This window comes from Mangifera indica, chromosome 12 (genome assembly GCF_011075055.1).
Source record: "Mangifera indica cultivar Alphonso chromosome 12, CATAS_Mindica_2.1, whole genome shotgun sequence".
NCBI lineage: Eukaryota > Viridiplantae > Streptophyta > Magnoliopsida > Sapindales > Anacardiaceae > Mangifera > Mangifera indica.
In genome coordinates, this window is record NC_058148.1 from 14,353,484 (window position 1) to 14,379,171 (window position 25,688).

At 36.8% G+C, this 25,688-nt stretch overlaps 5 protein-coding genes and 1 non-coding gene across 7 annotated transcripts; 2 read left to right on the top strand and 4 right to left on the bottom strand.

The window, feature by feature from the left end:
* Positions 1 to 908: 908 nt before the first annotated feature.
* On the top strand, positions 909 to 2,395 carry LOC123192568 (transcription repressor OFP5-like). The gene has a single exon (XM_044605157.1). It carries the CDS (start codon positions 1,112 to 1,114, stop codon positions 2,294 to 2,296), a length of 1,185 nt encoding a protein of 394 aa, XP_044461092.1. The 5' UTR covers positions 909 to 1,111; the 3' UTR covers positions 2,297 to 2,395.
* Positions 2,396 to 5,432: 3,037 nt separating this feature from the next.
* On the bottom strand, positions 5,433 to 7,695 carry LOC123230295 (heat stress transcription factor A-4c-like). Its single transcript, XM_044656463.1, has 3 exons — positions 7,535 to 7,695; positions 6,663 to 7,448; positions 5,433 to 6,564 (listed from the first exon to the last, which is right to left on the bottom strand). Exons 2-3 carry the CDS (start codon positions 6,876 to 6,878, stop codon positions 5,575 to 5,577), a joined length of 1,206 nt encoding a protein of 401 aa, XP_044512398.1. The 5' UTR covers positions 6,879 to 7,448; positions 7,535 to 7,695; the 3' UTR covers positions 5,433 to 5,574.
* A 5,004-nt stretch (positions 7,696 to 12,699) lies between these two features.
* On the top strand, positions 12,700 to 15,942 carry LOC123193752 (BES1/BZR1 homolog protein 4-like). Of its 2 annotated transcripts, XM_044606840.1 has the most exons (3): positions 12,700 to 13,070; positions 14,833 to 15,596; positions 15,687 to 15,942. In XM_044606840.1, the coding sequence occupies exons 1-3, from the start codon at positions 12,855 to 12,857 to the stop codon at positions 15,688 to 15,690; spliced, it is 984 nt and encodes a 327-aa protein (XP_044462775.1). In that variant the 5' UTR covers positions 12,700 to 12,854; the 3' UTR covers positions 15,691 to 15,942. The 2 variants fall into 2 exon arrangements, with proteins under 2 accessions (XP_044462775.1, XP_044462774.1); XM_044606839.1 differs by having other exon boundaries at positions 14,833 to 15,942.
* A 1,651-nt stretch (positions 15,943 to 17,593) lies between these two features.
* On the bottom strand, positions 17,594 to 20,755 carry LOC123193114. The gene is made up of 5 exons (XM_044605902.1): positions 20,565 to 20,755; positions 19,240 to 20,151; positions 18,729 to 18,929; positions 18,398 to 18,593; positions 17,594 to 18,031 (listed from the first exon to the last, which is right to left on the bottom strand). Exons 1-5 carry the CDS (start codon positions 20,649 to 20,651, stop codon positions 17,847 to 17,849), a joined length of 1,581 nt encoding a protein of 526 aa, XP_044461837.1. The 5' UTR covers positions 20,652 to 20,755; the 3' UTR covers positions 17,594 to 17,846.
* Positions 20,756 to 20,909: 154 nt separating this feature from the next.
* Positions 20,910 to 21,121, bottom strand: LOC123193787. Its single transcript, XR_006497149.1, has one exon. It is a non-coding gene; the product is annotated as a small nucleolar RNA U3 (small nucleolar RNA).
* Positions 21,122 to 24,595: 3,474 nt separating this feature from the next.
* On the bottom strand, positions 24,596 to 25,670 carry LOC123193499 (probable C-terminal domain small phosphatase). Its single transcript, XM_044606520.1, has one exon. It carries the CDS (start codon positions 25,627 to 25,629, stop codon positions 24,772 to 24,774), a length of 858 nt encoding a protein of 285 aa, XP_044462455.1. The 5' UTR covers positions 25,630 to 25,670; the 3' UTR covers positions 24,596 to 24,771.
* Positions 25,671 to 25,688: the final 18 nt, after the last annotated feature.

Here is a 25,688-nt window from a genome sequence, read left to right on the forward strand (position 1 = left end):
TATAGAGGGGAACCCATTGAAGCTGGCAGAAAACAGAGCCAAAAAAGAAACTGATTTTGATTAAAAATTATTGAGTTTTGTAACATCTGATCCAACAGATTGGCCTATTATGTTTTGTCATTTTAAATCGATATGAGATATCAATAATATCTCTTTTATTTTTTATCAATGTAGGATGGTTTAATATGGTAAGTTCTCTCTTTGAGCCACTGCGAGGTATGATCTGAAGTAGTTTAGAGTAGTTGGGGTGAGTATGTTCTAGCTAGCCCAATCCAACCTATAAGATTTCTTCGGCTACTGCAGAGAATCTGAACCGAAGTTTGACTAAAAGAAGACGACCAAAGGTAGAAAAGCCGAAAAGCAAAAGAGGGAACAACAAAACAATCAATTTGATTTTAGTACCAAAGACAAGGAAATGATTAAAGAAAAAAAAACATCTCTGAATCACTAAAATCATACAAAAAAGAGAGGACTGTCTGTCAGCCTTAATCATCTAATATTGAACAAAATAGACAGCCAGCCAATGGAGAAGTCTTGAGGTAATTTGGGAGAAAAAAGAGAAGTGGACATCTGGGTTTAACTGAGTTTCTGATCAATGTACTTAGGTTGTTACTTAACTTGAGCTGCAGAAATAGGGTCCCTTCCTTGGCATAAATTTCCATCCAGGTACAAATCATAAAGTATAAAAAATAGTGTTACGTGCATAAATAATATATATAATTTTTTATATATATAATAACATGTTATTATATGATTTGATAGTTTTAAATTAGAGATAAAACAACATTTAATTATATGAGAATATGTCATTTTTTGTGTATATAATTTTATTAAATCAGAAAAAGGTGGCCAAAGGGGTCACATGAATTTGAGCGGTTCTTTCTTTTAAACCCCAAAAACAAAAGGCAAGAAAAATATCAGTAAACACAAAAAAACCAGTAAGAATCCGCCACTTACCTATTTATCAGCCCAACTGCCCCATAACTGCTAGACCTTATTCAGTTTTCTGAATGTGATCAACATCAACATCAACTCGTCATGTGATCGTCTCCTTCTTCAAACAGTTCCCATTTGGAGAATTAACTCACTTATCTCTGTTAGCCATAAGATAATGAAGTGGGGAAGAAAGAAAGAAAGTAAATCCAGCTCCTCTTCTTTTTTGATCTCCCATGTCTTTCCCATTTCATGGCTTTCTAAGCTGAGGCGAAAGAGTAGAGACGTGGAACCAAAGCCTGGTAAAGAGAAGCGCGGTGATGCCAAGTGGAATTCAACCTTTGTAAGTTCGAAAACATGTAGAGGAGGAGGTAGATTCTATGGTGGAGAAGGTGATGATTTCTGGAGATTATCGTTTGGCGAAGAGGGTGTTGAGGGGAAGAGCAGGAGTGTTTTAAGCTCGGTTTGGTATAATTCTCATGATGAGTTGGACGTTCTACCTTCGACTTGGCAGAGTTCTGGATCAAAAGCTACAACATTAATGGGAAAAGAAGAGATTCAGATGTTTGAGAATTTGAGTTTGAGTTCAAGGAAGATTAGAGAGTCTTCAAGAGACCTGGAGATCTTTCCTCAGATGGACGCATGCAAAAGTGAAGTACATGAAGCAATTTTCAAGAAACCAAAGGTGAAAACTGAAAAGAAGTTGAAGAGAATGAATCCAGGAGTTTCAAGAAGTTCAATTGAAACAGAGGAGAAATCAAGAAAATCAGTTGAAAAAGACAACTTGGAATTGCAGAGAGAGAAACAGCATCGTCTGTCATTGAGAATTTCGAAGAACTTTAATTTAAAAGCTGAAGAAGGTTGTGAATTTGCAGCACGGAGTTCAGAGTGGGAAGAATTGAAACAGATGAAGATCAAAGAGGTAAAGTCCAAGAATGATAGCCAGAGGAAATCATTGTACATAAGCAGAGAATTACAGGGAAAAAGAACAAAGCAGAGTGGCAAGGTGAAAGTTTCCTCTCCAAGAATAAAGGCGCTTGAAGACATGAAGAAGGCCAAACTGAAGATGAGAAAGGGAAAAGAGAAAACAATGGAGGGAGGAACAGGCCTAGAGAGCTTTGCTGTGGTGAAAACCTCATTTGATCCACAAAAAGACTTTCGAGACTCGATGAAGGAGATGATCATGGAGAAGAAGATCAACCAGCCTGAAGAACTCGAAGAGCTCTTGGCCTGCTATCTAACGTTGAATTCCGATGAATACCATGATCTCATCATCAAGGTTTTCCGGCAGGTATGGTATGACATGATGACCCGGGCTAGCTTTGACAATGAAATACAGAAGGAAATGGACTTCCATAATTAGCTAATGGTTAGCTAATGATAGGCAAACTTGTAATCATAATATCAATAGTTACAGTATTAATGTTTTAATATCATGCTTCTAATTTCATTTGCATTGAAATATTTGTTTAAATATATAACACATGCAACCAAAATCCTCTCAAGTTGAAAATTGGTAGGACTGAGGGTTGGATTTGAATCAAATAAACTTATCTTAGCTCGTTGTTTAAGTTAGAGTTTCAGTTTGATAATTCAACTTAAGTCTAACCCTCCTCTGATTGAACTAAAAGAAAATAGGTTTTTAGGTGATAAATAGTACAAAAATTAGCTACTTACAATTAGGGAACACTATCCCTAGGTGCCTCCCCACAATATTCTGCCCTCCTATGTTCTAAAGATGAAGAGATTCCAATTCTTCAAGTACAAACAATCTTAACATCCCATTTGGCAGAATTTTATGCAACAGTTATGGATCCGGAGGCACCTTTTCTCTCATATTCTACTGCCTATTCTTGTACAGACTACAATCTACAGTGCATGGCTACTGGTAAGGGGGCTTCTAAAACAAGTAGGTTTCATACTGAGTTTAGCTCTAGGATTTCCAGGAAGAGCTTGCATTTTGGATTGTCTAATTCATACTTCTCAGGGTAAATTTCCCAGCGATAAACTCGGCCAATAGATTTTACCACGGTTTTTGCAAGCTCCCCAAAGTGATTCCCAGACCACAGGAGCTTCTTTCTGTGGCAATTTTCTCACAAGTTGAGTTCCTCAGCCTCCTCACGTAATCCCCGTCAACCAAGTCAGACAAAACGTTCACAAATGTGCAACTTTCAGGCTTTACTTTCGCATTCTGCATATCCTAAAACAAGACCAAAACTTCCTTGAAACAACTCGCGTATGCAGCGCATAAACATTAAACAGTGTTGATGGCATTCCAGGAAAGCGTTCTTCAGAGGCATCTTATTAAAAACCTGTCAAGCTTCTTCAACCAATCCAACATTTGCATACCCCAAAGTCATAATATTCCAAGATTCTACACTCCTTTCAACCATTTAATTAAACAATTCGCGCATTAACTCCATAAGCACTCAACATGGCATTTCCAGAAACCACGTCTCGGTTGGCATTTTATCAAGCACATTATGCGGATTTGGCAATACATATTGCTGTGCTGTAAACCATTTCTTAATTAAACTAATGGAAGTACACTGGAGAATCAACTGTTGACAAATTCAAACGTTCCCACCATTTCTACAATTTTAGAGTTTTATTCCATTTCTATTCTGTATGAGATGCTTATGAGGTGATATTGTCCTTTCGACCCAGCCCATGTCAATTCATATAAAACTTAACACTAAGCAACTTTATTACAGTAAAGAGGACAACATCACCATCATCCACTAAATGTTCTAGCTAGGTTCTGAACTGGTGCAGTGGTAGCCATATAGCACGGCTACACAAGATTCCATTCCAAAAATAGCACTTGATAACATAGCTTATTAGCCATGTGCTTACGGCGGAAAGCTTGAAGGTAGCTGTGTTATATGTAACCTAACTACCCAGCAGCACTTTCTCAGTAAATGCTATGCTTCCTGCGGCTGCGAATATCATCTATATCTTCTTCATAAACAGTAGGTATATTGTGACAGAAAGGGGGAGGCGAGATTATGGCAATAAAGAACTCCCAAAGAGAGTCTAACTTCGGGGCCTCTCACCTTTTCACCCGCTAGAATTGTTTCCGGTTTCTACGTGTAGAAGTAGAAAATTTGAGAATTTCTCGGCACCAGCAAATCGCCCATTTTCAAATACGCAATTGTAAAATGATTTGCCTCTTTTACTAGTAACAATCACCTGTCTACTGTCAAATAACATGAATTTGGTCAGGACAAGTGTTAATCCTGCTAATGGGAGTCCTCTGCATGCATCAAACTTCATCTTACTAACTTGCAAAATCCGATTCAAGGGGAAGAACAGTTGAAGCTATGCGATTACATTAACGTCTGCGAAAGAACTTTAGAATCCTTGATTCTTTCCCAAGGGCATTACAGTTATATGAGATGATCACCAGTCATATGGAAGCGATATAGTAGTGTAACAAAAGTAAGTTCTGCTGCCATATCATGCCTGAAATTATGCAAGATTCTGCTGTTGAGCACAAATCATTATCATGAAATGCCCTTTACCTATGTATAGCTCGGAGAGAAAGTGCAAAGCATGCTCACACTTACCAGCGAGGTAGCATGGTTACCAGCCAGACACTAGTCAAGACTACCTAGCCACACAGGCCATAGTTCATCATATTTCAAAGTTGTCAATCAGAAATAATGAATGTGTTAATAAGGCGAAAATACGCATAAATAGTTCAATTAATCAGGAGCTGTGTGGTCAAACTGATTCTTTTACTCCAGTTGGTAATATAAGTGCCTCTCCAGATTATAAGAATGATATTTGTTCCATTAGCAACTCATGTTTTAGTGCTACAGCGACAAAAACATGGGCGTCCCCAGAAGCAATCTTATCAGCGGGTCAATCCAGAAGAAACAGTGAGCAGAGCACCCAATTAACGAGAAAGGCAAGGCATGACACCAATAAATAAAAAACCTGAAAAGCATTCAATTTGACTTTTGGCAGGGAAACGGTACTACTACAGGCATTCAAATCTATCCTAACAAATGGCTGTTCAAGCTGCGAACCTTAGTCTAAAGTTAACTCATGAAGCCATAAAATCAATAATTGGATGATATGAAACAAGTAATAAAAAGTCACGAGGCCATATCCAAGAGGAGAAAAGTAGACAAGACATGTAAAAGGAAGTTTCCTTGATTAAACTGGGCACGTTAGATTCCTCTAGTAGTAGCATATATTAAATGACAGATCATCAACTGGGAACACCAGTAACAATCAGATCATAATCTAATGTCTTTTTCAAGAAAAGATGTGTATCAGTGGATGGGCAAGGAGGATAGTTTAACAGGGAGTCTTAAAGATTGATTAAAAGATCAGCAGCTTCTTGCCTAAACACAACATCAAGGCATGAGCTTTACTGCATGCTCACAAATGTCTTTCCCCTTCCCCTCACCTCCCTCCCTCCTCCCCCACACCCCCCCCAAAAAAAAAAAAAAAAGCAGATTGAGCAGAACATTTAAATCATACAGCAATTAAAACCAAAAAGCATAATGGAATTTGTGGCACAACAATAAATCATGATGTTCTGACTAACAGTGAACTACAAACATAGAACATCGTGGCATCAAAAGCTGGAAAATTTAAAAAAAAAAAAAAACACACAATCAAACAATATCACGTTCTCTCTGCAGGTGTTAGATGCCCCATCTGTTCTGCAAGACTATTTACATTTCTCACATTCCACCAAAATCTGCCAGGATCAACAGGTTTGTTTTCATTCTTTCTGCCCTCAGAATCCCTTCTTTCTGACTGAACTTCCTGGGTTTCAGTAGAACCAGGATTCTCTGTCAAAAACTGTTCCCAAAATACGTCATTGACTCCAGTTGCCACAGGAGCAGTGGTCACAGCAGCTGGTTCCCTTGACCTACCAGGATCAGAAGCAGCTGCCACAACAGGCTCAGAGTTCATGTCAATTCCCGGAGATTTTGGCCTAACATCAGCATTCAATATGGCTGGACTATCAGCACAACTTGTAGATTCATCCAAGTCTAGGCTTGAATTAAGTTGAACGGTAGTTTCATCAAAATCATGCACAATATCCTCCCAAAAGGTCAAGGAGGATTCCAAATGCTCAAACTGTTCTGTATTTGATGATAAAGCATGAGCACTCTCACCATTATCTCTAGCTACAGTTTGGGAAGTCCCCAGCGGATTGTCTCCAATGTTGTCCTCATTGTAGAAGTAACCTATTCTTGGAAGTCTTCTCTTTCTATCATGAGTTTCCAATTGTGACACAAGATTTGAGGCAATGGCTGGTTTCTGCAAGGCTCGAGCCACAGAAGACAACATCCTCTTCTGTCTCTGTTCCATATGCTGAAAACGCTCCTTCAAAAGCTGCATTTGCAATTCAAACCCTTGCCACTCCTGCTCATGACTCTGTAGCTCCAAAATGAGTAATTCTTTATCATTTTTTAATCTTTCAATCTCTTCCTTTAAGCTCTGCCTTTCTAGTTCGGTTAATGGATTTCCTTGGCTTTGTACATTCTGAAGAGAATGACTATGAACTGGCTTTCGTCTGTGGATATTCTTCATAAGATGTGGTTGACCCCTTACAAAATCCTCATTTGCAAATTCCCATTGCTCAGGATCAACTTTTCTGAAACCCTGTTGAAATGTATAAGTCAATATCACCATATGCATTAATCTATATAAATATTAAATCAAATAAAATATACCAATCAAATGAAACAATAATGGCTTACATATGTATTGAGCTGTCTGATAAAACTTGAGAAGTTATTATGCTTAAAGAATCTTGGTAGCAGATCCCTTGCAAATTCTGGCGGATTCCACACAACAAAGCTTCTGTTAGATGGACTCCAGGACACAATCGAATTTGTCGAAAGATCGTCTACCATATCATATGTTTTCGCAAGGAAAGGAGGAAGCGAATTTGAACTGCCTTGTGTGTCATCCATTGCAAACCTCTTAAATTCTAATCAAATTTCCTAAAGTCAAAACCTGATGCAAACTCTCAACTTGCTCGAATATTTTCAGCACCTTAGGACAAAGCTCAAATTACTTTTATTAAAAAACTTCAATATCCACTCCAAGTTTCAATCTCAACAAAAAGCAAACCCTTCCATCATTGTTTCATTTGAGATCAAACATCATTAAGGACCTCATAAAGTTGCTAGAATCCGGTGAATTTACAAACACTAAATTCCTATAAAACCATTTACAACTCTTAAATCTCCAAATGAAAAACCCTTTACTCTTAGCAAATACCCAATCAAATTGCACAATTTTCCTTGAGCTCTTTACAGCTAAAATGATACTAACGAAATCAAGGAACAATTCAAATGGAAAAAACCCGAATTCCAAGCTCCACAATAAACAGAACAGAAACCCTTTTCACCTCACAACACTCACAACCAAACCAAACTTATCATCCAAGATTTGCCGAAGCTTCAAGAATCGTCAAATCCAAAAACAGTTAAAAACCCACAAAAATTTCCCAAGTATCTAACAACAGTAGCAGTCAATCCCTGTATTTCCCAAACATCCAATTTCAATTAAATTCCACATAAAAATAAAGAATAAAAAAAAGAGCTCAAGGTGTCGGAGCTTTTACCAAACAGAAAATAGCCGTCACGTCACGCTGGCAGGATGGTTCCGATCCCCAAAACGATTCGTTTAGTTGAGTGGAGAGATTTTTTTTAGGGTTTTAATACAACAAAATTATTACATGCAAATTCATTACCATGTAATTTATGTATAAACTTGCCCTTTTAGCCGTGTAATTCAATAAATAAAAGGCTATTGACGACTGGTAGTACCAGTGTTTGCGTGTATTTGTGTGACGTGCTTGCTTATGTGGACTGATACATGTGATGTCACCATAACTTCCCAGAATTTAAGTTAATAACTAAGTTCTCACTTGCTTTGAGAAACTTCCCTCTTATCCTTGATTTATCAATCAAATTTACGTACACTTAGTTTTGCATATGCAATTAAAAACCAATTATTATATAATTATAATTAGATAATTTTAAATTAAATATAAAATAATAATTAATTATATAATAATATATTATTTAAGTATTTAATTATATACTAAAAACTAAATAAACATAATATTATTTTTAATTTGAATATCTAAATTATATTTATATAAGCCTTTTTTCTGGTTGGGGGGTGTAGTAATTAAATTTCAAAAACTTGTAGGAATTGACGATATTAAAGTAAAGTTTATGGGCCGTAAAGATCCTCCCATTTTATTTTGATTTTGCCATGCTAAGCGAAAAGGATTTGCTTAGCTCATTCGGCTTAGGCTCGGCTCACAGAAAGGGCGGGCCAGTGGCCTTGCAAACAAGTTGCTCGGGTCAGCGTCAAACTCACACGTTTACCATATTTTAGGCCTTTATTGGTTCAAACAATGGTGAAAATGAGAATGGAGTTTACATTGTGGTCAATGCATCCAGCTTCATCACTTTTGATGTGAGATTGTGACATATATGTAATGCTTTAGTCGGTTAAAATTAGCACTGGATTCAGACCGAGATAGCAATTGAGCTTAAGGATTTGTATTATTGGGTTTTGTAATATTATGCTCGAGCGAAGTGTTCGACTTGCACAAACTCATAATCTCAAAGAAATTTAATTTGAATCGATAGTCATATTAATCAATACATATAAAAAATGATATTGTTTTAATTGATTTTTACTCAATTTAATATTATAGTGAAACTTGAGTTGAACATGCTCGACTTTTCTTAAATCTAACCGAACTTGATATGATTTTAAAAAAAATTATTAAGATTCGAACTCAACTTTTTTAAATCAAATCAAATTTAAATTGTTCTAAATTCAAACTTGATTTGTAATTAATATATATATGTAAGTTCAATACACTCTATTGAGTCTATTTTATTTGATATAATTTTTTATTTGTTTAATATTATCCTATTACATAATTTTTCTGTACGTTTCAAACATTGAAATCAACCTAATAACGTAATTTTTTTAAGTTATCTTAGATTGATTTAGGATCTTTTATATATATATATATATATATATATATATATATATATATATACTTATATATATATATATATACAAATCAGAATTTGATTAAATGAGTTATTCATACCATGTTCTAGACCCAACTTGATTGTTGACCCTCAAAGTAACAATTCATAGTTTAATTATCGGATTAAAATCTAATTGTTTGAAATCAATGTATTAAAAAATCAAAAAATAAATAATAGATAAACTGGTTGAATACGGTAAGCTACGAAATATATATCAAGTAGCTTTACTAGTTTAGTTTATATTATGCTTAAAGTCTTCCAAATGGATATATATATGATGGCAAATCTCAACATCGATTGTGCAATTGGTCAAATAAAATCCTAGTTCTAAAAAAAAAAAAAAAAAAAACTTATTTCCACCAATGGTTCGATGTATTCTCAAACTCCCATATATAAAATTTTAAAAATCTAAATGTTTATCCATCATCTAACGTTTATTAAAATTTTTTATTAATATTAAGGATAAAATTGTTATTTTATTAGTAATATTAAAAAAAATAATTTTATTTCCTTTTTTTAAAGTTTTAAAAACTGACAATTTTACTCTAATTTCAAATTTTTCAGTTTTGAAAAATAACCTTTTCTTATAACATTTATAGGGTTTTTTTTTTTTTATTCTCTGGTTACCATCTCTTACAATATCAACGTCCTCTTTTTACAATTTTTTCTCTGTTCGATCATCTCTCTAATCGACTTACATCCATTTGACTCCATTCATGAACAAATTGACATCAAACCCAAATACGATTCCATTTATGAACTAATTGATATGAAATGAGTTATAATATGACCCGTTTTACTTGTTTTACCCATTTGACTTATTTTGTCATGAAAGAACATGACACAATACTTATATACGAGATTGTGCTTGGAGTATCAAGGGTTAACCCAAATTTCACTTATTTACAAATGGTTTAACACAAATATGACTTGTTTGCTATTCCTATAAAAATTACCCAATGGAACCCGCTTTGTAACATGTTAGTGTCACAAAGGGAAAATGACTATTTTCCACCTAAATTTTAGCCCAATCTCAAAGTCACACCTATGGGAGATGAAAAACTCAAACTCTCACTCATAACCAAACTGTCATCCAAATTTTCAGTTAGAGATAAGAATAAAATCATCATTTTATCTATAAACTTTAAAACTTCAAAATTTTTATCATTTCGCCTTCCAGGTTTTAAAAACTAACATTTCAACCCATCCTCAAAGTTTGAAAAGTTTAGATTTCATCCCTAGGGTTTGCTTCCTTCTCTGGCCACCACTGATAGCCGACTCTTTCCACCAATCTCCCTTCTTTGGCTACAAAGGACAACGAAGGACAAACATTTATCACCCAAGTTTATACGATGAAGCATTGTCTAAATCTGGAAGAATAGGCGAAGGATGACGCTTCGTTGTCCTTTGTCATTGCGTCTGAACGACCCAACGAGAGACAGAGGATGATGAAGTGTCGTCTTTCGTCATATGGGTTATGCAATGAAGATATATCTTTTTGTCGCACGGTGGTGTGATGAAGAGATCTTTGTCTTTTCGTTGCACCAACATCGTCACACCAGACGAAGGAGGAGATCAGAGACAACATCGAAAAATGAAGTTGAAGAGTGGGGGCGAAATTTTTATTTTTGAAAGTTATAGGAAGTGGCTGAGTTTTGAAAAATATGGAAATCCTAGGTTTGAGGGTGAAAATATTATTTTTCAAAGTTTAAAAACTTTAGGTAAAGGTAAAATATTTGTTTTTAAAACCTGGGGTGAAAAGTAATAAACTTTATAATTTTTAATACATACAGTAAAATAATTATTTTATCCATCTTTTAACAGAAAAAATTAATAAAAATTTGGTTATGAGTGAAAGTTTAAATTTTTCATCTTTTATGGTATGAGTTTGAAATTGAGCTAAAATTTGGGTGAGAAATACTCCTTTTCCCTGTCGCAAATTACCATCTTCACTAGAGCATAAAATTAGGGGAAAAACAATTGGTGATTGGGCCAACCGAATCTTCTTGAGGGCATTACGATTGTCGTACTGCGTAGAAGAAAATGAAAGCCCCAATATGGAGTATATGGATGACGGGGAGATAATTTTATTAATAATTGTTTACTTTTCTGAAATAATAAAAATCAATATGCCAATAATTTATACAAAGTTGTTTATAAAATTTTTCGAAGGGTAGAGTGTCCAGTGACTTGAAACGCAAGTAATTAATAATTATTTTTATTCCAACATAAATTATTATTTCTTTAAATTGCAATTTCCCCAAAAAAGCATAAAGAAAGAAATGATCCAACGGCCGTGATGTGAGTTAATTTTTGTTTTTAGCGAGAGTTGAGATTGAAGTGACAAATAACAAAACCTTGAAACGACAACGCAACCAACCAAGCTTTCACCTGAAAATAAATCAGCGTCAAAGTGCCTCGTGGGTGGCGGGCATATCGGCCATCACGTGACGCCACCAGTTTAACGGATATGATAAGATTTTCCAAACCTATTGGTCCCCACCATTTTCTACTAACTTTCAAAACCCCCGTAATCGGTGCTAGTCTAACTCTCTCCCCCTCCCCGTATGATTAAAAGGTGCCACATCACTGTGCCATTGGCTGCTTGCTAGCTAATAAAAAACTGCCTAGCCGGCAACCTCATTAGCCATAGGGGTGGCTGGGGCGGACCCGACTGACCTCATTTCAATCCAATTTATTCATTGCCATTTGGAGTCCGCGGCGCACGTGTGGAACGTCGGACTTCGGATCAAATGACAATATGGATTGTATCAACATCGATGTCAGACAGGACCCTCTCGTCATCCCATGACCTTATTAAATGACCTAAGTACCCTTATAACTGAAGTATATGTGCGGTTAAAACGGTAATATTGTAGAGAATAATAGTGCAGTTCCACTAGGTGAAAGTAGGGCTCGAAGATTATTAATCGACAACAAAAGTAAAAAGCTCATCGGAGAGGGTGGCACATGTCAGATTGCCCAACATTTACCGACCAACAACCTCTTGACATCTGGCCATCTAATTATCTTCTGAGAAAATAAGTCTCTCTTCTCGTTAGTCACGCTAAAGGCGCAAGTGGGCACGGTCACGTGAAGACTGCAGCGAGAGAGAAGCACTGACCTGACTTACTCTCAGACCATCCGACGAACATTCAGTCACATCATTTCTAAAATCCACACTGACAACAAAGTGACACCGTTTCACCACCATGAAGTCACTCAAATCACATCACGCCGCCGTGCAACGGCTCCCCCACCGTCGATACCTCCTCCTTTCAAATCACCAAATTTAATACACGCCAACAATTAAATAATAAGCTGAATAGATGGTCAAATATTTCGCCTGAAAGGTCTCGGCGTTAACCCAAAATCCAAATCCACAAGGCCAAAGTCAGATTTGACAAAATTTCCTTGCAAGCTCCCCATAATACCCTCTTTTCCTTTTTCCTTTGTTTAGTCGGCAAATGGGTTTCCACGACCAAAAAAGAGTCTAATAAGACAGCAAACACTACGACACCGTTTAATTTATTAAGCTTTGGGTATCGCGGAGCCCACTCTCTACAGTCTACATCACATGGACTTAACTTATAAAAAGCCTAAACACGTGTTAGCCCCGTGATCTCGGAATAAAGCACAAAAAATGGCACCCTGGTAATTACAATACATTTCCATGTCCATTAAAGTTCACACATTGTATTTAGTTCACCCTCTCCTCCAAATAATCACTTCATTTCAGGACCCCGTCTCTTAAAAAAATCCCGCCAATCAGTTCACTCCCTCTCCGATCATTTTCCCTTCTCATGAGACAACGCTCATAAAGCGACGTCGTTTTCTGGACCAACAGAAGTTCCTCAAAACATGACGTCGGGAACGAGAATGCCGACGTGGAAGGAGAGGGATAACAACAAGAGACGAGAGCGGAGAAGACGAGCCATCGCCGCGAAGATCTACTCCGGCTTGAGAATGTACGGTAACTACAAGCTGCCTAAACACTGCGACAACAACGAAGTCTTGAAAGCTCTCTGCAATGAAGCCGGTTGGACCGTCGAAGAAGACGGCACCACTTACAGAAAGGTAATTATTCATTAATTAAATATTAATTATTGTTAGTAATTAATGTCATGCTTTCAGTGGTGATAGTTAACATTTACGTGGATCTTAAATTTGAAATCGATGCTGGAAATTAATGGAAAATTTTGTTCATTCAAAGTTGATATTGACATGGTGACCTGTGCCGGTCAGTTGCTCAGCGTAGGTCAGATAACATTTCGTGATGTTGCATGATCGACGGTGGAGATTGTTTTAGTTGCTTATTTTTACACGATTTGATAGAAAATATCATTATAGTTGATAGCACGAAACACAAGATCGTAATATTCGCTCCCTGTTGGTTGTTTTTGATTTTCATATGACAACGGGATGAGGAGAGGGACAGAGTGTTTCGGATTACTTTCATAAAAGACGACCATATCCATGATTTGTCATCCCAACGATGCTTTTTACAGGGGCAGTTCCGTCGATTTGTTTGATCCTTTTGCTGGATTGAACTTCCACTTTGCTTTATTGCAATCTCTGTTGTTTCTGTGCTCAATCTCTCCTTTTCCTCTTTTGTAGATTCTCGATTTTCAAGCGCTTTACATTTTATCGTGAAAACCTTTTCTTCCACGTCATCATTTACTGTTACCTTCCCAAATTGCCACTGTAAGGCCGAACTTTCTTCATAATTGTGAGGTTACTCTGGTAATTTTGTAACATTTTTGGCGAAATTCCCGGGTATTTTTTTTTTGGTGGGCCGGCGGGTTTGCTAGTTTATTAATTGTTGAATCAGAAATGGAGTATGAATCGTTGGATTCCACATTTTGCAATAATTTTTTAATTTAGACAGTAAAGCGTGTGGGATGTCTTTGATTAAGGTAGGAACATCATGTTGGGAGATAGCGTGTTATGAGGTGCATAATGTATTAATATAGTAACATGTCGGGTGGAAATTACTACACTATCCACCATTATTTTGCAATTTGGATGCGAGTGGCCGATTTGGTGGCTCTTGTTGTAGTGATTGTAGTTATATAATAAGTTCACTACGCATTTATTCAATCCTGCATACGTGTTAAACAGTTAAAATGGTTTACTCTGTATTGATGGCTTCTTTGAAAATTATGGGTCAATAAGGATTTTAGTGGTTAAAACCTTTGCATTGTGTTTTGATTGACATATGTGGTGGGGTCTAGGAGATAATGGAGATAACTATCTTAGTAGATAATGTTGTCATTTTCTTAGATATAATGAAGTTGTGCCGTTTAAGACTTTGTGATGAAAGCCACCGTTGACTGTAGGATCGGTTTATTAATATGAAATTGGTCTTTGAACTAAATATGAACTGAATATAATGGAACAACTTAAATTAAGGATGTTTTCTTTCTAGTGGTTGAATTGTGTCCGCACAAATTTATCAAATTTTAATGTGACATCAGTATGTTTAGGTACTTATATGAAAAGATATTAGGTCCAGAATTAAGAGTCAACCATTCTAGTTCATTCAATAAAATGTGCTTCCAGTTATTGATATTGTCAAGTGACCGAAAGCTTCATACAAATATCACAATCTCATTGAGTAATTTAACTTTTGACTTTTATGACCCATGATCACATGAAATTTAGCTTGAAATGAGATGATAAAGTAGGAAGTGTCTATTTGGACAGTAGTGCATATGATAATTGTCAATTTTTTTTTCTTATGATAATTTAATCTTTTATGAGGTGGAATACATGATAATAGTAAAGTTTGAATAATTTTGCTCTGCCCATTTAATTTCCTTTTTATGCCTTTTTGTAGGGCTGCAAACCTGTAGAACGCATGGACATTGTAGGAGGGTCTGCATCAGCTAGTCCATGCTCATCATACCATCCAAGTCCATGTGCATCCTACAATCCAAGTCCTGCCTCATCTTCCTTCCCCAGTCCGCGTGCATCTCATTATGCTGCCAATGCAAATGGTGTTGCTGATGCCAATTCCCTCATACCATGGCTCAAAAACCTCTCTTCCAGCTCATCATCAACTTCATCTAAACACCTGCACCATCTCTATATTCATGGGGGTTCCATAAGTGCTCCAGTGACCCCTCCATTGAGCTCGCCTACTGCCCGAACTCCTCGAACAAAAAATGACTGGGATGACCCTGCTGCTGGCTCATCCTTGGCTGGGCAGCATTATTCTTACATGCCATCATCAACCCCACCAAGTCCTGGCCGTCAAGTCCTGCCTGATTCGGGATGGCTTGCAGGAATTCAAATTCCCCAAAGTGGTCCATCATCTCCAACATTCAGCCTTGTCGCTCCAAATCCGTTTGGTTTTAGAGATGAGGTTCTGTCAGGTGGACCGTCACGGATGTGGACTCCTGGACAAAGTGGGACCTGCTCTCCTGCCGTTCCAGCTGGTGTTGATCAAATGGCAGATGTTCCAATGATGGATGGGATTGCAGCTGAGTTTGCATTTGGCTGTAATGCAACTGGTTTAGTGAAGCCTTGGGAAGGAGAAAGGATCCACGAGGAATGTGTATCTGATGATCTTGAACTTACACTGGGAAACTCTAGAACCAGGTAAATCAAAATCATTTGTGGATGTATGATTTAGCATATTATATAGTTCCTTCTGGCTTTGTTACCTATATGTTCACTCTGCTATTGCAGATAAAGAATGTTTGTGTAAGAGGTATGAGGGAATTATGTGAGTGTCTTGATTTCGCTTCTTCATTGCTTGTGCAAAATTCAACTTCAAATTATCTAGCGTTTTCAGTTGGCAAGGCAGCTGAATTAGAAGTACAGTGAGTAGGAGTACCTTTCTTCCTTGTTTTTTTTTACTTTCTATTTTTCATAACAAAAAGAAAAGGACAAAAAGTTAAAATTATAAATAGCTCATTGTGATGACCTTGCCCTGTTGGTTCAATTCGTTCTTATGTTCCCTACTTTATCGCATTTTCCCAAATAGAATTTCCCATTGATACATTGGACTTGGTTTTTAGTGTAATTTTTGGCTTGTGCTTAAAAGGGTTTGTGCACGCGTAGGAGTACTTTGATTTTATGGTTGCTGTTGATTTATTATTCATAGCATATGATTTTTTTCATTCCGTGCCTTCTTCCATCACACTAATTGACATAGATAACCACTATTGTTTATGTGTTCAATTAATGTTTTAGTGGTTTGGGCAGCAGATTTGAGGTTTTTCAGTTTAAATGTCGAACATTTAGAATGAAGTTGAATGCATTGCATGCCAGCTCTCTGTGACTTTATGATAATTGAGAATTTGTGGGATTAGGAAGGGGAGGGAATCATTATCATGGGCATGTTGTTGGACAATTATTATGGTCGTTGCTGTGAGTGATTAAATATCTGTAGATGCAGGGGATGAATATGGTCCCAATGATATGCTTAAATTAGTGTGATTGCTTTTCCTGGTCGGATGGGCTGGTCCTGTCCGAGTTTTAAATTAGATCATAAGTTAGACTAAACAATTAGTACAAAAAGGGATGACATCTCACAGGTCCAATTGGTAAAGGGAGCAAGTCATGAAGCAAAGAATGCCATAGTTTTATAATATCTAATGGCATATGTAAAATATATATAATTATGTGGTTAAATAATTTTAAATTGATAATGTAAAACTTTAAAATAAATCTAATCAACTTAAATAGGGTTGGGTTGAGATGGTTCAGATTAATTGGTTTTAATTTTATATATAAAATTATTTTTTCCCTTAGTTTATGTTATGTTACTTATAATTTAATAATTCTATTTTTCTGTACATTTAATTTTCCTAATTAAAAATTAATCTTAATAATGTAATCTTAACTTCAAGAATTGCATAATAATCACATATAATAGGTTAATTCATAACAAATTTATTTAAAATATTAATATATTTTTTCACTAAATATATTTTGGTAATTGTTTAAGATTTTTTACTAACTTATCTACATAAATACATTTAAAAAAAAAACTTATCTATACAAATTAATATGTATTATTATGTTTAAGGGATTTTGATATAATATATATTAATTTGTATTAATAAGTTAATAAATTTAATATTATGCCTTATTCTGTGTTTATTTTTTATTTATTGAAGTTCTCAATACCAATCCAATCTGATTTAGGGGTTTTTGGGCTTACACACTATAGGGGTGGATTTATTTCAAACTAACCCATGCTCTAGAAGCTACAAAATCCACTTTTGAGTTTGAGCTTACTTGAATTGACATATAATATCATTAAAATATCATTAACAGAGGAAATAATATTATTAAATAAATGAACAATATTATCATAAGATAAATAATATTATCAAATGAACAAATATGCCAATCTTGAAATGAACCGTCAAAATTAAAACTTTTGCTTCAGATTAACTCAATTAAACCAAGTCATAATTTTGATTTAAGTGAATTTGAATCAGGTTTACCCCCATCCTTACCCCTGGCGGAAAATGAATTGAAAATAGTAAATAAGTTCTCTATCTCTGTCTTGAGACAAGAATTTTTCTGGTTATTATCATACTGCCGGTGCCATGGGTGGGTTGGGACTTCAATTGTGGACAAGATTTATTCATAATTTTTTAACTTGTCTTCTAATAAAGAACGATAACCACGTTGCTTTACAATTAATCAATTCATGTGAACATACTGTACACTTGAATATAAAGTATTTACAAACCCAACAAATCGTGGCTAAAAATCTATCACGCACACGAGACGCTTTCACCACAAAACGTCTCATACGCCCAGGACTCTGCCTTCTCTTTTTACTTCTTTCCCTATATACAGGCAAATAATTTCATTCCGACTCCAATGTAACTAATGCTCAAAGTTCTGATATAGATCTTCAAGTGCCCGGTAGAGAATAGCAGCGGCAGGTGGCATTGGCATTGATCCCAGAAGTATATCAGATGCGGTTATGGATTGACTGCCGTAAAACCGGGAATTCTCTCGTGCACGAGTGGTAAAAATACTTCCTCCCAATGAACACCCAATGTATGCACCTGCATATTTAAGTATAAAGCAAAATAAAAGGAATTGGCAAAAAGAAAAAAATGATGAATCAAGTGACAGCAGCAGGAGAGGCTTGCATCTCTGCATCTCACAATACTACTAGTTGAGCCAAGAAATATTTTCTACTATAAAATCTTTGAGGATCAATATTAAACCAATTTGAACTCTAATCAGATTCAATCCTTCAATTAACCAATTTGAATAGTTTACATAGAAGAAAGTTACTTGAAAAAAATTAAAAAAGAAACCTAAATGATGAACCTGGTAAATTGGAGAAAGACAGAAAATATGAGAGGAGGAAAAAAGAGTTGGCATATAAATACATAATAAATCTAATATCGCAACAAAACTTTCACCTTTACTGCAACTGTATGTATAGCAAGCAGCATAACCACCGTCACCAGCCCGTACATCAGCTTCAACTGCCCGTCCTATTGTGCCAACTGCTGCACTCAAGCCAGCTCCAAGAGAGAGATGCGCATTACCCGTAAATGTCTTCACAGCCTCAGTTGTTCTCAAAACAATTATGAAGTCTGTCAATTCTCCTCCAGCCTGTAAGCAAATAACCCCACAATAATGAAAAGATAAAACAAAGGTGAATAATTCCAAAATATTTGTTAACCATCAGTAGCTGGAAATTAAAGTTTCTTCTAAGTTCTGGCAATCCTCAAAGAAGAGTTACTTCACCTGAGCTCCCCATCCTACACCAAATGAAGAAATGGCAGATGGTGGAGACCATGATTCATCTTCCCTACGAGCAATTACAAGGCCTGTTCCAATATTGTAGGTAACCATCATCCCAACTTTTGCGATAGATACCATTGCAAGGCCCTTTGCTTGCCGTAAAATAACATCTGGAATTGATTTCTCAGGCTTTAGATAACCAACCTGAGATGAAATATTTAATTAAGACAATGAGAAAAAGTGCCTTTGAAGAACATAATAGAATTCTTTAATCCAGCTAAAAATATATAAGCAAAGAGCTTATGTCTCCAAATTAGATCCAAGGTCCACATGTAATAATTCTTGAGCACAGTTTTTGGGCTAGGAAAGAATAAATATGAGGAGAACTAATACTTTTGCTTAAATACTTATTAAAAGTGATCCCCGCAATTCATTGGCTTATTCATATAGCAGCTTTCACAAAAAGAGATATGACTCAAGCAAAAATGGAACATCATTGGAACTTGAATCTTACCTTAGTATAACCTCGAATTGTGTTTGTTGCCTTGTAAATCTCATATTCCATGGACTGCCCCCATGGAAAATTAACCCAGGATCTCAATGTACTGAGGTCTGTCAGGTCATGGGTTGGCAACTGAGCAGCATTACTTACTTCGTTCATCAAGTATGGTTGGATGGACTCAAGTCGCACACAACACACATCACAGACACGCTGGGGATCAGAAACTCGAAACTTTACAGGCAACAAACTCCTTCCTTTAGAACACTCACCACAAAATATTCCTCCACAAAACCGGCAGTGATGCCTGGAGCACATAATAGGATGAAACCGCACACCACACAGCATACAAGAAGAAGCAGTACTATCAGCCATCCATTTTGGTGGCTCTGCTTCAAGAAGTTCACTTACATTACCAAAATTGGCCTCAGTGAGAGTTTGAGCCATCTCTTGCCAAGCTTGCTCAAGTAAATGGCTTGATATCCATGAAAAGTTACATCGATGAATATCACCCTTAGCGATAGCACTTACTTTTCCACGAGCCACCAGTAACATCTCCGCTATAACATCCCACATGGTCAACTCCTTATCTTCCTTAAGGCATTGGCTCCACCCCATGTCACCTTCTGGTAAGTAACCCCCATTTGCATGAAACTCCCTTGCCCACTCTTCATTATCGCCTTCCATCATTGGTGGAACAGAAACAGGTATCCATATCCCAGTATCTTCGTAATGTGGGGAGTCATAATAGAAGTATTTTCCCATATTTTTCTTTGCAGCCTTTGAATCCATATTTTGTTCGTACTTATTAACTTCTCTAGATAACTGAGTATCGTCATCTCTAGATTCAACAACTCTTTTACTCTCAAAGACAACAACGGGTAGTGATTTAGAATGATCTCCGCAATCTTCAGTTCCCATAACATCCTGTAATTAAACACCAAAAGCCCCATTAAAAAAAAAAACTTACAACCACGCATCAACAATGAATTATTCACTAATCTCTATCCTAATATATTCAAATCAATCAGATTAACATTTAACCACTCAATGAAAATTTTCACATCTTAGACCACATGTACGAAGAATTTCAAAATTCTGTTAATCCAATTAATGATCAATATATGCAACGAACAACCTGAACACAATAACACTCAAAGAAATTATTATTATTATTATTACGCCTGATCATAAGAACTAAACGCCCAAACTGGTCAGCTAAATAAAAAAGAACGGAACATGGATTGAATTCAATATCCATAAAACTATAAAATCAAATTTAAAACAAAAAAAAAAACTGGACCAAACGAATTATAATAATAATAAAAAAAAAAACTTACCGGCGGAGGAGGAGGATTCGGGAGACCGGATCCTGGAGCTCCGTCTTCAACCAAATCGGACTTGGGATTCATTTGATTGTCGCCCATCTAATCAAGAAAAGAAGGATTTGAATAAATTGAATAAGAATTTTAGAATATGTTGTGTGAAATTAAATTATTTAGGGATTTTGAGCTGAAATGGCGTCTCTTTGGAGTCCTTGTTTCCTTGCACACCTTTTTACGTCTTTTTCACGTTCCTTTTACGTGGCACCCTACAGTAATGTGCGTGGTCTTTACTTAGGATTGACGAATGAAACTCTGACAAGTCAGCAACGCAGGGATAAAATTGGAAAAAAAAATTTTGAGAGTCTGTCAGACAACCGTGCGATCACCCCAGCCAAACTACTTAACTGAGAACGATCCTCTACTGCGCCAGTGACCGTCGACCAAAGGCACTGTTAATCACGCTCTGATCACACGGTCATGATTCATCCACCAGACTTGATATCCTGTCTCCTTAGAACTCAAGGACACAGAGGTACGAGCCTATAGAACAGATCCTGTTCAAGTAAGGTCGTGCCGCGGAGGCTTCTCATAAACCTATAAAAACAGCCCTTCTAGAGACATATTTCATCGATGTGGGATTCAACATTGCAAGTGCACTTTGTCTTCCCCATGGCGGCAGCGATCTGTAGAAGCTCAGTTTTGATGCTGATCCTCTTCATCTTCCTATCGAGTCTGTTCCAGTTTTCTTCAACACATCCTCTCAATCCCACATCAATCTCTTTTTCTTCATCTTCAAATCGAAACCTGTTGGCAGTTGAAAGGAAACAAGCCCAGATCCCAAGCTGCAATGAAATGTTGTCAAGATCTCAGTGTTCCCAGACCCCTAAGTGCCGATGGTGCCGTAGCGAAGCTCTCGATGACATGTGCTTTTGCAAAACTGAAGCTTGGCGGTTGCCTCACCAGGTCTTTACTTGTGATTCATGACCTTGTCCACTAAGTGAGCTTGATTTTGAATTGCATTGTGTTAATCCATTTTGCGTTATGTTTTTTCCTTTCCTTTTTTAATATGAGTGAATTGAGATAGCTTGTTGGTGCTTTGTCATTACTGATAAATTTATGGAGTTAGCTCTGCTTTGGAAAGTTTGGGATTTAATTTATAGCACAGAAGACATTCTCAATTCGCACCATTAATTGGATTTTCTTTGAAGAGAGTTGTTCTTGAAGGGAAAACTTTCTGATTCTTGAAGGAAGCCAATGATGAGATTTTTCCTTCTGTTTTGGATAACTTTACTTTTTACGTTGTGTGTTGGAGTTAATTGTTGGTCATGTTCTCTCGTTGGTATGTGCTTCTGCTTCTCAAATTCTGCCTTTTCTTAACTTGTTTGGGATGCTTACTTAAAACTATGTAGATTTTGATGTTGAGAAAGTTTCTGGATGGGATCTGACAGGCACATAAGACTTGTCATCTATTGATGACTAAGAAATTTTACAAGCATGTATGGCATGTTATGTTTTTACGATAGACACGTGGATGATGTCGTATGCATTCCATATAAATGTTTGTAATCAATATTTTCTTTTGGTTATCAGAGTAGACCCCCTTAGGATTTACTTAAATAGAAGCTTTGTGTTATATATAGATTCTCTTCTCATGCCACGACCTGCCGATCTTCATCCACTTCAGTATGCTGTTGTGAGCCTCATTCAAAGTCCTCTTTTTGTCAACCCACTCTTCCTCCTTTTGGTTGCCCTAGCCGTGTAAGATCTTGCCAAATTAATCTTTTCTTCTTGCCCATTAGCTAATTTGATGGTTGCAGGACCCTTTTTTGAATTGGTAGTGGCCATTTCACTTAGTGTGTCCACCATCAAGTTGGCCTTCCCTAGCTGGAGCTCCATTCCATCACACCCCTTGGAAACTATTGTGGGGCACTCGATAATCTGTGCAGAGCTGGTGTGTCATGCTTATCCCGAAATGGCACTGGCGTTCCATGGGGTGCTTTGGAAGGTTGGATACACCCTGCATCCAACAAGTCCATCATCTGCCTCGTCAATTTTTCCAACTTGGGAGGCACTACCCGACCTGATGCAAAAGATGGCAACTAAGTTCCTGCCTTTGGCTCAATGCAGGGATCTACTTCTTGTTCAAGTGGCGACCTCTTTAGTGATTCTGCAGACATCCGGTCTTTGAACTCCTTAAGAGTCTCCCTGGGCATGTCATTTGGCACATCCGATCACTCCTCCATCAATACTGATATGATTGTTGACTGTTCATGCTTTAGGCTCTTAGACAGTTGCATGGCTGCGATTGTCTTGGACTGGAGCACAACGTCACATGATAACTCACCATATACATGTTTCCTTCCTCCAAAATGCACATAGTGTCGGCAAATGGGATTGGCATTGCCTTAACCCTGTTCATGAACTCTGTCTTAAGCACCATGTCACAAGTTTACAGATTTGGCACAACAGAATTGTCTGTGCAGCACCCTTGAGCTCACCGACTCTCGAGGGTCAACCTTGCAGACACCCTTTTGGGTTTAGTGTTATTGGTTTTGTTTGCATTAGAATTATTAAGGGAGTGACTTCAATCTCTAACTAGTTGTGTAGAGATGACTTAGTCCCTTATTTAACAACCCGTATTGCTCCACTCCACTCCTACACTCGCCAATCCCAGACCAACTCCTTGCTGTTGATATCACCACGAAGCCAACAACCTCGTATGCTCTCCTCGTGTTGCTGCCCACGAGGTTTTGGACTTTTCCTTAAACCAAAACTTTGCAGTTCCATATGGGCATTTTGTCTTGGGTTTATTTATTAGTATCTGCTTGTATAATGGTAATATAGATCGTAGCATGTTTGTATTGCTTAAATTGAAATTACTAGATAAGATTCTATTTGCAGAAGTGGGCTGTGTTCTGAAAAATGTCTTCTAGAAGAGGCGTATATTTAGAATTGAAAAATTGTGTTTCAATCTTGATTCCATGCTGTGGTTGATGATGTTATGTGGAGAAACGAGATGTGGGTAATGTTGAATTGCATATTACCATTATTGTTTAATATTGGATATCCAGCAGGAAACATTGAGACAATTCTGCCAACCATAAATTCTTGTAATTGGGAAACCGTAGTCTTTATGCTAGATACCTTGTTATTGCTTCTTTGAATCTGCCCTGGTAAAGCAGGAATTAGACGCTATTTGAACTTAACTTCAAATTGCCAAGACTTAAATAGGAAAATTCTTGTGGTTACTGACTGAAACAAATCAACTGCTGTCCTTAAAGGTGAAAGAGGTCGCCAGAAGAGTTTATTAAAGCTCTCCAAGAGTTGAGTGAGAAAGTTTCATGTAATCTTCAGCTACCTATAAAAGTCAGTGAAATAATTCTATGGATATCTTCTTGCTAGTTTATGTAACTGAGAGCAGAGCTAATAGTTAGAAAATTTTCAAAACCGACTCTTTTATGTTAGTAAAATTTGAAAAACTCAGCTTTGATTTGCTATATACCACAATCAAGTGTTACAAGTGAAATGATTTCCACTTGTCCACCATTTATATAGGAATAATTTGGCACATCAATTAGGTGTGATGAACAATTGCATTGTTTAATCAAATATGTCATAACAATTTTGATGGTTTGTGAATAATCACTACCATTTACATTTGTATTAACAGATACTTTATCCTTAGAACGGACACACTTCAAGTCATAAAACACACGTTCTTTGATTGAAAAAAAAACCATTAATATCTCATTACACTAATACGAATGCCCATTTTTAATTAAAATAAAAATGTTCTCTTTATCATTAATGGTTTGTGATTTTGATGACTATAACAGAATGATCATTCCATTAAGGGGAATTTCTATTCAATTGTCAATTTTAAGTATTAAGTGATAATTCTTAAAGATCTTTAATTCAATTTCAGCTTTTCAATTAATTCAACATTCCACTTTTTCACATATTGTAAATGGGTATATTCTTAAACACCATTTAAATCCAAACAAAAAATTTAAACAAACAAACAAACATAATCAATCAACTTGTCATGGTGCAATGCATCATGCAAAGAAGCTTTGCATCTGAATTCAATCCCTAAAATAAACTTTTACAATTCATTGCATTCTTCTAATTTGGCAATTCATTGTGTAATACAATTTTCTTCAACAATAAAACTAAAAAATAATAATAATAATTAGAAAACACATTTTCGAGCTCTCATATCTTAATCAAAGTAGTCCTTAAAGCGCCCAAATGCCTTCACGGCATCCCTCATGTCAAGAAAACGATCACAACCCTCAAAAAATTTGGCCAGCATGCGCAACTCCTTATCCTTGGCGTCGCCGGTAAAGGGTTTCACCGGAATTGCATTTCCCGGCTGAAATACATAGGCATTGGGATTATCATCAACAATCACCACCTTCTTCAAGTCTCTTCCCATCTCTGATAAGTCCTTTACAAACCTCCCATCGTGTTTTTTGCAAGAATCGCGATAAAGCCGATGCGAAATCACCCGCTTCTCGTCGAGCCTATCGAGAACCAACGACGCATACTCCTTTAATCCCGCCGTGAATACCACCACCTCGTACTTTTTACTTACGGATTCCAAGAAAGCATCCACACCGGGCCGTTTTGCGACATAAAAATTCATAAACTCTCCATCGATTCTTGGCCTGACAACGAAGTCAAATCTTTTCGGAGGAGGGTCGGGTTTTGAATGGATTAGCGTCTCGTCTAGATCGAGAAAGATGGTTTTTTTCTCGGGAGATAGGAGAGGAGGAAGAACGTTTTCTTTGCAGAAGAAAAGAACTTTAGGAACAAGAATCTGATCTTTAGATTCAGGATTATCTTTTTGTTCGGTTTTCAATATTTTGTAGCCTTTGCTTTTCCGAGTTGGGGTGGTGGTCATACGCACCAACTTGGAGAAAAACTTGGCGAAACGGCGCTTGCATGAGTTTAATGATTTGTTGATGGAGGAGATGAAGTTGGCGGCGGAGCCGGACTTGGAGGGGGACTTCTTGCGGCGGCGATGGCTGTTCTTGGAGATTTTTGATTGGGCCTTTTTGGTAAACTTGGCCACCATTTTTATGGCATTCTTTTCCTGAGAAATTTAGGGAACGGAAATGGGCAGCTTTGGGGGTT

Excerpts from the sequence above, each read along its gene's own strand:
- LOC123192568 (XM_044605157.1), top strand. The coding sequence starts at position 1,112 with ATGAAGTGGGGAAGAAAGAAAGAAAGTAAATCCAGCTCCTCTTCTTTT.
- LOC123193114 (XM_044605902.1), bottom strand. The coding sequence starts at position 20,651 with ATGGGCGACAATCAAATGAATCCCAAGTCCGATTTGGTTGAAGACGGA. Across the intron at positions 18,594-18,728 it reads GTGTAGGATGGGGAGCTCAG|GCTGGAGGAGAATTGACAGA; the intron begins GTGAAGTAACTC and ends ATTTGCTTACAG. Across the intron at positions 18,032-18,397 it reads TACATACAGTTGCAGTAAAG|GTGCATACATTGGGTGTTCA; the intron begins GTGAAAGTTTTG and ends TTAAATATGCAG.
- LOC123193752 (XM_044606839.1), top strand. The coding sequence starts at position 12,855 with ATGACGTCGGGAACGAGAATGCCGACGTGGAAGGAGAGGGATAACAAC. Across the intron at positions 13,071-14,832 it reads ACGGCACCACTTACAGAAAG|GGCTGCAAACCTGTAGAACG; the intron begins GTAATTATTCAT and ends GCCTTTTTGTAG.
- LOC123230295 (XM_044656463.1), bottom strand. The coding sequence starts at position 6,878 with ATGGATGACACACAAGGCAGTTCAAATTCGCTTCCTCCTTTCCTTGCG. Across the intron at positions 6,565-6,662 it reads TCAGACAGCTCAATACATAT|GGTTTCAGAAAAGTTGATCC; the intron begins GTAAGCCATTAT and ends ACATTTCAACAG.
- LOC123193499 (XM_044606520.1), bottom strand. The coding sequence starts at position 25,629 with ATGGTGGCCAAGTTTACCAAAAAGGCCCAATCAAAAATCTCCAAGAAC.